Raw genomic sequence first — 12,136 nt, forward strand, 5'->3', positions numbered from 1 at the left:
AGCTGACCTGTCACTAACAGTAGATATCCATTTAGAGTCCATACATGCTGTTATACATACAGTATGATGTCATAATGTGCATAACATTTATAAGTAAACCATGATGTTATCACTTACTATACTATGTTGCCATAATGTGCCATGGCATATTGTACATCACCAAAATTGCCTATACGCGCTGGGTCCTATGGCCCATTGCTGGACTGGCCCAGACGCTACCCATTTATTACTTTTACTACTTACATTACTTTTGGTCTGAAATGACAAACTTTGTTTAATAAATTGGAATTATGATGGGATAACTTTGTGGCGTCCTTTATGTTCGGTCTCCTACTGAGTCATGCTTTCCTTCTTTAAAGGAGGCCGTAACAGACACATCATATTAGTGAGTAATGGCATTAACAAGTGCTATACTTTTTTTTTTATCATAACGGTTAGGTTTTTTTTTTTTTTAAATCCATAGTTTTATTGTAATTTTCATTGAAAACAGACAGCAAACATACAAAAACAAAATGTCATCAAATTAGGCAGAGAAAGGTTGGAAAACTATACAATGATGTCATAACTTGTTATACTGTGACAACTAGCTATACTATGAGATGTCACTGTACCATGATATCAAAGTGTGGAACACTGTAACATCATCATTCAATGTCCTAACCTATTCTACTACGACATCATAACCCACTATCGTGTTGTATTCTATGACGCAACTCACTGTACCCAAATGTCATATTTGAGTACACAGTACCTTCCCATACTGTTACATCATTACTCGCTGTAGTACTATGACATCATACCTCACTAAACTATAACATCATAGACTACTCATAACTGAATCTCGTATGATGTCATTAATGGTACTTTAATTGTCAATGTATGACATTACATTGGCCTCAATGACAATGGCAACTCACAAAACCATGATGTCATAATTACGGCACGACTGCGACAGCTCATGTCACAAGTCACAACCCCATGATGTAAAACTACAAGTACTGTACTACATAATACAATGATGTAAACATAACTCAAGCTCAATAGGTTTATTTTTTTTGGGGGGGGAGGTCATGTCCAATTTTCAGTCCTGTAATATCAGCCATCAACTCTGCATCTCAGCTGCCACTGTATAATGTAATGCAAATGAAGACGAGGATTTAATATTCAACCAGCAATCACTGTATTATTTCTTTAATGAACTATAATGCCTCTCCGTTACTGCCCGTCTCTCCTCTTCATGAGATAGGACCATGTCTGAAGCTCATGAAAGTCAGATGAAGAATGCAGCCGCACTTCCCTCAGCTCTGTCCTCCTCTCCTTCTGTATGTCCTCTGTGTGTCTCTCTCTGGTTTCCCTCCACTACCCAAACCCATGTCTCACTTCCTCGCCTTCCTCTTTTCCTCCTCACCTTACTAGCCTGAGCACACCAAGGTTAGGTCCTGTCATTTTTCCAAGAAATCAGTTTAATACCCACAGGTACAGACCCTGGTTTGGAATGAGGCCCAGACACCAAGTCTTGCAGACTGCTGAGAGACCACGCTGTCCGCTTTGATTTGGGAAATATCCAAGGGTCCTTGACAGGAAGGAAGTTTGGGTTTGGAATACTTTCAACTGCCCTCTCTAAAGATTTTTTTTGGATATTGAATTTGGAGGATTCCCAAAGGTCATGTTGACAGTTAAAATTGGAAAGCATGGAATAAAATGTCTATTTTAAGAGTGGATTTACAAGTTTGGAATTGGGCCCCATAGTCCAAGAAATAAAATGTATTGAACTTTTGAGTCGTGTAAAAAGTAAAACATTTTCCAAAACACTAGACAATATAAGTATATATTTATCTCAGGAGTAGTCCGAGTGTTCAACCAGGGAGGCATGGTTAACATTTAGAAGCGACTAAAGTGCCACACTGATCAAAGACCGCCTGGCACTGGTGTACAAGGGTTATAAATTAAGTTCTGGAAGAAATCCAAGCGCATGTGCAACTGAGGGAGCATCCTTTTTTAAAGATCAGGGCCTATCACAGTGATCAAAGTGTCACATTTACCCATGACCTGTGTTTGGGGAATACGTGAGGCAGTTATTAGCTCTGGAACAAGTCCAGGTACAGTAAGTGGAGACAAGGCTGCAGGTAAAATGCATCCAAATGGTGCTGAGAGGAGTTCATGATATTAATACAGTACAATATGAGATCATTTGGCTTGTAACCAGAGGGTTGCCGGTTTGAGTCGCCAAAAGGTCAAAGGGCTTGGGTACCGCTGAGCAAGGTACCCAACAACCATTGTACCCTGGGCGCTGCTCGGGGTACATTAATTACATTAATTACCTTACATTTATTAATTCCCTAAGGGTTTAATAAAGTATAAGAAAGGAAATGTTGATAATGAGACCCAGTATTTGTTTAAACATCATCCTGTGAGCATATCACGCTGTATGAACATGTATAACTGCAGCATGTTTGTGTTTGTGTCATGACTGTGCAGTCTTTATAATGATGAGTCACTGTATGGATAATACTTTAAACTGCACGTATGCAATTAAAAGGCAGATGACTCTCCTGTCTGCCGCCCGCACATAAGGTCACTACTGTCATGTTTGCTCTCCAGCTCTATAACCGTCGCTGCCATAGTGTATTACCATATACAAATACATGCAGCAAACAAACCATCACGTTGCATCACCGTGATTAAATTCCGCTCTTGTAATGTTTCACAGTCGGGACCAGAGATCCCCTTCATTCACAATTAGGCTTGTATACTATGACGTGACAGCACACAAGGAGTATCTCACTCGTTTATGAATCAGAATCAGTTCATTCAAATGCACACTAGGCAGAACTGAAGGTCAAGTACTGCACCACACATGAGACGTTAAATGCATGTGCACGTGAACGACACTAGACTACACAGCATATCGCACTTAAGGCAGTATAAAGAAATCAAACGCAAAGTGCTTCTGAGTAAAAGGGTGAAGTGCTTGTGTGTCTGTGTGTATGTGTGTGTGTCTCCTACCTTGACTTGTCCAACGTAGGCATCATCCTGCTCCTCAGTGACAGTGAGGTTCACTGGCAGTGAAGTATCGAAGAGCGGGTCATTGTCATTAACATCTGTCACGACGATGTTCACCGAAGCACTGGAGGTCTGCACACACACACACACACACACACACACACACACAGTGTTACTCCTCTGGTCAGTTGATACAACACCGTCATTTTTACATTTTCATTTAAGTTTGACTCATGCAAAACCATTGGTATGAATCCATCTTTAAATGTAACTGGTTTTCTTTTCCCATCCTGAGTGTTCTTGCTAAAATGTGACACACTTTGCTTACCAATTAGGTGCCACCCTGCTCTCTCTCCCTCTCTTTTGTCCTGCGTACTCAAAAAAAGCTGAACAAAATAATCTCGATGTGTTAAAAAAAAAAAAAGCAAAAGTATGGACGCTGATGCTGATGGCAACCGACCATGACTGCTGAAACGAAAGTCGATAAAAGGGGAAATGCGATGATATGACATATTGATGACGCTGGTTTGAATGGGACTCTCTACACATGTTCACTTATCCATTTACACACAGTACTCATTTAAATGGCTGCAGCTCCACTATGCCATTGAACTGGACGACTTTCCTTTCACCCGCATAACTGTAGCAGGGAATCAATTTGTTAAATGAAGTGTGTCAGCCTCTGCTACACAAGGGGGCAATATGCTGCCCCTCATATCAGCTTGTTAGTATTAGGCATTTTTCAGTTAATTTTTTTATGTCAGAGACCAAATCAATGTTAGCTGCCAGTTAGCAGTCTTGTATAAAGTACTTGAAAGCGATACTTGAGCAAAAGTACAAGTATCTTGCCAAAAAATTACTTTGGTAGAAGTTAAAGTCACGTTTTAGAAGATAACTTGAGTACCTGTGTTTTAATTCAACTTGGAGACAAAATCTGCGGTTTATCTGCGAGAGTTTAACATATTCAGTTATTTAAACTGACAGGAGCTTAAACTCCATCTCATCAGTTTTGCACTGGCCTTGATTTAGCCATGTTTTCCACAGCTCGTACGGACTTCTTTATTCATTTCTGTGGGTCAAAGCCCAAGTGCACAAATTGTGGAGCATGCACACGGTGCATTCGCCAGTTCACGTCTGACTGAAGGTGAAGGTGAAGGCACGGTGAGGAGAATTTGCCTCTGACAAAATTCTGTGTGATGTAGAAAGGTAATTCAAAGTCTGTTGTGTAGGTTCTGGTTGGAGCACTGACACTTTATTCCTCCTTTAAAAAAAGAAGTTAGTTTGAAGAAAGCGCATTGCCCAGTACCGTGTTGAATTGTTGTTGTAAACTCCTTTTCTAAAGTCAAACTATGCATGGATTCTATTCCCAATGTAATTTGAATATTCAAACACCAGTTTTGCTTGAAATGTCCTTCATAGTGTGAACTTGCAACGACTGTAAGACTCCATGGAGTGTGTTTTCATAGTGATTCCACAACTATGAAAGTGTTGTACTGTGAACTTGGCTTTGGACTGATGTTTAAACTGAGGATAAGTTCTTGGAGGAAAATCAGAAATAATGTTCTACTATATAATACAGTTGCAAGAACTTTTAGAGATACTTTTGTAACCCTTTCCAACAACTCTTAATCAAAGGTCTTCTGAGAGCTCTTTTTGTGCGAGGCATGGTTTACATCAGGCAATGCTTCTCGAGAATAGCAACCTCAAAACTGGTGGGTGTTTTTTATAGGGCAGGGCAAGTCTAACCAACACCTCCAACCTCGTGTTTGTCTATTGTTGAGATTTAGGTGAAGATCAGGTCCCATTTTATGACCAATTTATGCAGAAATCCAGGTCATTCCATAGGGTTCACATACTTGCAACTGTATACCAGGGTATTGGAGCTGAGGAAGTTTGACGTGTGAAGTGTGAAGAAGATGAAACAAATACAAAAAAATAATGAATTAGTCTCTCGCTCCATCTTAATTTCACTATACCAGTGTGAAGTTTCTGTGATATTTTCCGTCTGTAGTGGTAACTTTATTTACGCCACTGTATTTTAACATTGGTGATATTTTCTCGTTTCGAGAACCACTGGTTTAAACCATGGAAAGTTGACGAAAGGACTCGGGACGCAGTGACGGCACAGAGACGAGCCGGACGGATCACTGAGCTCCTGAGCGGCATCCTATGATGCACATGTCTGTACAGTAGTGCCGGTTCACTGCAGCAGCCCGCCGGGTCCATGATGTGTGGCAGTATGATGGATTCACTGGCCAAAGAGCCAATTAAGAACTTTGTAGTCTGACGCTCATGATGAGACATCCAATAATAGGGGACACAAACACTCAAGACAACCCAAGGCCTTCAGCCTGATGCTGATTAATAGCCCCATATAAGGAAACTAAAACCTTACACGTACAATCTTTTCTTCCCCTTATTCTTTCTTTCATCCATTCACTCTCTCTCACACACACACACACACACACTCATCTTCTAATTCAAGAACTAATGGAGTGTCGAGCAGAAAAAAAAAAATGCTCTAACTAATTTTAGCCCTTCTCCGTCTTTAAGACCTTTGGGGCACAGAGATAATACACTAATTGTCATGGTCAAGACAGCCATCGACTGAGTGAGAATGTGTGTGTCAAGGCTCCTTCACAGACATGTGGATGAATACAATTGTTGAGGTAATAAGAGCTCCCAGAATGCCTCACACTTCTCTCGCTCACTCTCCTCTTCCCTTCTCTATATAGAGTTTTCCCTCCATATTCTGTGTGTGTGTGTATGCATGTTTGAGAAAAGGTCAGGCTATCCAAATCAGCATTTTTGGTGCTCAGAGGCACCTTAAACTTAACCTTTTATTTTAATGGACATGGGGGGGGGGGGGACAAACTCTTTCAACACCCGTGAACGAGATGGATGATTGGGAGGAGGAACAGACGCAAGAAAGGGAAATTGATGAAAGGTGGAATGGCGAAGAAGGACGAAGGAGGAGAGAGAGGGGCGCAGGAGGGGGGCTCCATCCAAAGTCTCTATTTGACTTTCATGTGATGGCGACTAATGATTTGACTTTTAAAAGCGAAAGGGAAGGGGAGAGAAGGGGAGAGAATGATCTGTGACCAGTTAGGAAGGTGAGGAAGGGCAAGCGCTCCTAGATTTTTTGGCAAAACAGCTCTGGCCAAGGAGTAAACAAATCCAAATGAGGTGTTGTTTTCGCATTTTGCACACTTTTTTGCCACACAGAGCCAGAGGTATGAAAATGAACTGCATTCACAGGGAGATTTTCACATCGTTTTAAAAGCTGTACGAAGCAGGGCCGAGGGACAAATTGGTGGCCGTTTAAGTTTTATTAAAGGTTATTAAAACACTATGTAGTAATCATTTTCGACGACGGACAATCATGTTATTGAGAAGCTGAAATGTGATTGATGCGATTGTGATAATGTGATGTAATGTGATGTAATGTGATACGTGATGTGAACATAAATTAATGTATGATTGTAAAATCTGACTCAGAAGCAACTTGTTGTGGGTGCTTCACGTTGTTTACAGCCAGGAGACAAGTCGTCAATCTCCCCGCAGCAAGACATTTAACCCTCACAATGATTTTAAAGCGGTTAAATTAGGATACAAATCCTGCATAGTTCTGCTTTAAAGACTTCACCCACCACAGATATGCAATGACAAAGTCATGTTTAGCTGATAGGCTAAAGCAACAAGTTAAAAACTACAGCTTTATTTTTGAATTTTTGGAACGGGCAACTTGGGAAAGCGTTCCAAAAAGCTCCACTATGGAATTCTAAAGAAAAAAAACTGAATATGTGTGAAGAAAAGGCTAAAAGGGGGGATATAAAAAAAAAGTATGAATTCCACTTTTAGCCAGCTGCAGCCATGTAATTCCAAAGACCTCTCCATCACATGCGAATAAAGACAATTTTTCTTCGGTTGTAATTTCTTATGTTCTTTTTCCCACTCATCCATTTTCTAAACCTCTTACTCTCTTCACGGTTGCCAAGCCCAAAGCCAGTGTTTCCCATTATTTCTCATAGTCGTTTGATTATTTAAATATTTCAGCGCGCACATTCATCCACAACTCATTGGTATAAATTGATTTGGTCCATTTATTTTCATGATAATGGTTATGATTATGGCTATAAGCAGATGACAAGCCATTCTAAAAATGTTCAGATAATACCACAGCTGTTGTTTGCGGAGTTGCACTGAGGGAATGATTTAGATTCCCTCAGACGAGCAGCTCTGGTAAATTCCACCGAAAATGTGAAACAAGTCAAGTACAAACAACCCATTCATATTTATATGTGGTTCTTACCCCATCTGGGCGTCCATCTGAGGCTGTGACCACCAGGGTATAATAATCCAGAAACTCTCTGTCCAGAGGCTTGTCCAGAACCAAATACCCTGAACTGGAGAGAGAAAACCGTTCAGTTAATAGATCAGAGCACAAAAGAAATTTTTTTTCTGTTTTTAAGAAGGTACTAAACGTATATTTACAAGAGGATGACGCTACATTTGTCCAGTGGAGAATTGTAGCAGTGAATGAAAAGTAATCTGTGTCCATACAAACGCAGAGGAAAACAAATGTTTCATGGCCCTTTTTTTTTGTGTAAATGGAAGACACATTGTTCACTCTACATAGGGTTATTTATACAAGAAAATGCTACAAATGAGAAACCGCAATGGAAAAAAAAAAGAGTAGGCCAGTGAAGAGGCTGAGTGGAATAAGTGTTAACCCTTATAACACAGAGCATTTTGGCTGCTTTTTTCCATTACTGTTAAAATGTGCAATTAAGAGCTTCTTGTATTCTTTTTCTAAGCACAACCTAGGCAATATGATGAAAACAAAAATAATGTCATTTTCACCAACTATATAACACCTGGGCAAAAAGTGCTCATAATGTTTAAAATTGGATTTCATTTGTGACATTTGGAAATACGTCACAGTTCAAAGAAGAATGGTCTCATTTTGTGACTTCTGCACAATTATTGCTACTTCATATTACTCCTAAAAATGGGATATAAAATGAATCGTCTTTGACTGAACAACACATAAGAAGACAAAAAATATATATTTTTTTAAATTTATGAACTTATGACTTATGAACACACACCCCCAGGATCACCATATAAGGAGTTGTGTATTATTCCCACGGCAAATGACCATGGATGCACCTGCAATATCGGCAAAGCAGCTACAACACAGCGCGACAACATACAACAGCTAAACATGGAAGACAGACGACTTTCTGGTTCTCATTTAAGATGGACTACCTTTATTTAGTAGGCGGGGTGTGGGCTGTGCCCGATGATACTTATTGTGACATTGTGTCGGTCTAGCTCCACCAAAAATGGGTTATTTTGATACTATTCCTAAAGGAAACTCTGTGTAGGTGACATTTCAGGTAGTACATGATTAAAGCACTAAAATGTCGATATCATGGTCATTTTTAAGAAATTGCTGGTAGTCCTATGGTCCACACGAGGCAGGCCGGGTACACTCTAAACTGGTTGCCAGTCCGTCAGAAGGGTGGTATCCATGTCATCCTCTTTAAAATCTGTTTTTGCTTATTCGGACATGGACTCAGAGTTTTGAAACCACTGAGGCAGCAGTGTTTCCAAACTTCTCTTGACTGCTCTTTAAGGAGCAGTGTTGACAGGAGACATAAACTTGGCAGCGGACCATGTCCCTCATGTCTCCGCGAGCTAAAAAGCTGATGTTTTTTTTGTAGGGGCGAGTGGTTTACAAAGCAAGGCAAACTTAGATATGGAAGACTCGGGGAAGACTTTGTGTAGCGTGAGCTGATGGCTAGAAACCTGAAACCTAAAGAAGTGGAATTTGTATAAGAGCTTTTGGAACTGACTGTTGTTAGAACCAAAGGAAATCAAATTGTTTTGTGGTCGTGAAAGAGTGGATGACTGATACAGATACAGATAAAACATTGGCAGATTCACCATCTGACATCAGGTGTCTCACCAAACAGAAACAGTTACAGTCAGTGCATTAGAGAGAGATTACCAGTAATTTAAATGAATCAATGTGATTAAAAGTAACAGTTGTGGAAATTTTAATGGCCCTTGTTACGAGAAAAAAAAAATCCCAACCCAGGATGTTTATGTTTCACATGACAGATGCAGTCATTTGCCAATGTCTGTGCTTCCTCTGCTTAACATTGGAACAAGTCAGTGGTGCACTCTTGTTTTCTCAGAATGTTAATTTGTCTCACAAATTCCACTTTTAGTAGTCATTTACAAGTGCTGATATAAAAACCATAAAAGCTTTAGACTTACTCAGAAGTCTATTTTCTTTACTGTTATGGGATTATGGGTACTTTTCCTAATGCGGATGCGCGACCATATCAACACTTCTCTCACCATGATATAAAGAAATGCCCTCTGGGGTGTGCTTAGTATAATGACTCAACAGGACATTATTCTTATTCTTATGCAGCAGTCCTTCCAGAAAACATACTCAAAAACCTGAATGAATGAATGGTACAAATCAGTATCTCGCTCCTTTAATAACGTTTCTGTTAAGTTATAAAATACCATTCAATAAATGGACATATAATCTCACAATGGAAGAAAAAAGTATTAAAAAAAGAAAGAAAAGCCAAGGGGCTTCAATCTGATATTTCTGACTAATCAGCTTTGACTGATTATTTTCGTCCCCCGAATGATTTACATATTGATTTAAATGCATTTTGGCTCCTTCATTAGCTACTGCATGGGCTGTGCAGTGCAGTGCAGTGACTTTATGTTAAGAAAAATAACCCATCATACACTTATCAGGTCGATTTATCAAAATTGATTATGACGGGATTTTTATGACCCTGTCAGTCAAAATGACAGACAACGAAAAAGTCTAGCGCAACCTCTGGTATGGACTGTTCATCCTTCACAGAGAACGTGAGGCAGCTTCACTCCTCTTATACCACTCAATTTGTTTGTTTACATGTGTTACTTTTGAACATCCATTTATTTTCTACCACTTTATCTTCCACATGAGGGTCGCGGGCAGTTTTGTAATGTAACAAAGTACAAATACTTACTGTACTTAAGTAGAATTTTCACGTATCTGTACTTTACCTCGTTATTTATATTTCTGACAACTTTTACTTTTACTTCACCACATTTCCTAAATTAAATGTGTACTCTTACTCCGATACGTTTCCCTTAACTATCCACTAGCCACTCAGCTGTTAGCCGCAGATTTCAGTTTTAAGTGGACTTGAAGCACACCAGCGGCTCGTTGTTCACCGTGTCTGACACTGAGGCTCTGGTCTCCGGGTTTCTGTTGTACACTCCGGACACCGGGTTTCAGCTCTCAGCTGAGCGGCCAACCAATACTTTTACTTTTACTTCTAATACTTAAGTACATTTAATATCGGAAAATTAATTTCGATACTTAAGTACAGTAAATGTCAGGTACTTTAAGACTTTTACTCAAGTAATAATTATAAAAGGTGACCAAAGTCATTTTCTGGTAAGATACATACGTACTTTTGCTCAAGTATCGCTTTCAAGTACTTTATAGAAGACTGGTCGCAGGGGCGCTGTGCCAATCTCAGCTGACATAGGGCGATAGGCAGAGTCACATCCTGGTCACGACATCCAATCCAATCCAATTTATTTATAAATCACATTAAAAAACCCAGGGGCCACATGGTTAGTGCAGTGGTTAGCACTCTGGTGGGTTTTCTCTGGGTTCTCCGGCTTCCTCCCACAGTCCAAAAACATGCAATATAGGGATTGGGTAAATTGGACACTCTAAATTGACCAGTGTGAGAGTGGGTGGTTGTTTGTCTATGCATGTGGCCCTGCGATGGACTATGTCAGCTGAGATTGGTACAGCCCCCCCTGCGACCCTCCTGTGGAGGATAAAGTGGTAGAAGACGGATGGATGGATTTACAACCCGAACCCCCCTGAGCTGCAGCCTCGTCTTTGGGACGACCAAGAGCAGCTGATCTTAGTGAAGGAGTGTGAAGCTGAAGTAAGTCAGGGAGGTGAGGCAGGGTGAGGCCGTCACTGAGGAGACGGAACGCATTGTAGAAAGCAGAAAAAAGCTGTAAAGAAATAAAAATAAATTAAACATGCCAGAGCTTGTGTCGGAAGGTCAAAATCTTCCCACATCCATCCTTGATTGTCATTCAGTCTGAATCACAGTGAGGCTTAAATTGATGAGTTTTTGAGGGCGATGGGTCCCAACACTTTACGTCTGCTGGATCAACCTTTAATCCTGCTTAAAACTTGCAGTTTGACCTCGACATTATCCACTTTCTGTGGCTGGATATATATAGTAAAAGGCAAATTGTGGTAGGTGTCTTGCCCTGGTACACATCGGCATGTAGACCACAGGAGCCAACCTGCTCTACCATCAATCAACAGCCGCTCCATAGAACAGAAATGTGATAAAGTCATCTTTTTTTATGAATTCATCATAATATGAATGTGCGTGTCCTCTTCTATGGACTTCTATGGAGTAGTGGACCGGTCAAGTAAAAAAACCATCTGTTCAGCAGGGGTGGGCAATATGAGCTTAAAACTATATCATGATTTTTTTTTTTTTTATTATATTTTATATCATTTAAAAATAAAATAATTTGTGTTGACATGGAACGATGTATAGTTTACAATAAAAATGTAGTTATGATGCTAAATTAATCTTAATAAAACAAACAATTAAAAAAAATGAAGTTAAGATTAAGTGGCAGGCTGAATGAAATCAACTGGAGGGCCTAATGTGGCCCATGGGCCATGAGTTTGAGACCTCTGCCCTAAATCCTCATCTTTTTAAATAATGAGTTCCCTCAAGAGAAATCACTGAGCCACATTCCGCACAGAAGCAGTTGATCCTGTGCCAAAAAGAAATGAGGTTTTGTTCTGCAGAAAAAAACAGTTGAGACGCTGAAATATCTGTCCAACTTTTTAGAACGTTTTAGAACGTCTGACAGCGCCATACTGTGCACAAATGAAAGCCCTCTCACTTTAATCTTCACCATTAAGAATTTCTGAGCAGCTCTGTAACTTAATGCTCATCTTTAAATCCCCAGTTGTCTGTCACTCTTGTTCATCATTTACTTCTCAGCTCTTTAACTCCCTCTCTGTCCCTCTTTTTTTACTCTGCCCTGTCGT

The 12,136-nt window shown here is 40.0% G+C and overlaps 1 protein-coding gene across 1 annotated transcript in view; it reads right to left on the reverse strand.

The window, feature by feature from the left end:
- Positions 1–12,136, reverse strand: part of LOC131448705 (protocadherin-15-like) — a 227,526-nt gene that overhangs the window by 95,460 nt on the left and 119,930 nt on the right. The window contains exons 19-20 of the mRNA XM_058621382.1: positions 7,316–7,409; positions 3,007–3,135 (exon numbers count right to left, since the gene is read on the reverse strand). Of these exons, the coding sequence (XP_058477365.1) occupies positions 3,007–3,135; positions 7,316–7,409 (223 nt within the window). The remainder of the gene's footprint in view (positions 1–3,006; positions 3,136–7,315; positions 7,410–12,136) is intronic.

This window comes from Solea solea, chromosome 21 (assembly GCF_958295425.1).
Source record: "Solea solea chromosome 21, fSolSol10.1, whole genome shotgun sequence".
Lineage (NCBI taxonomy): Eukaryota > Metazoa > Chordata > Actinopteri > Pleuronectiformes > Soleidae > Solea > Solea solea.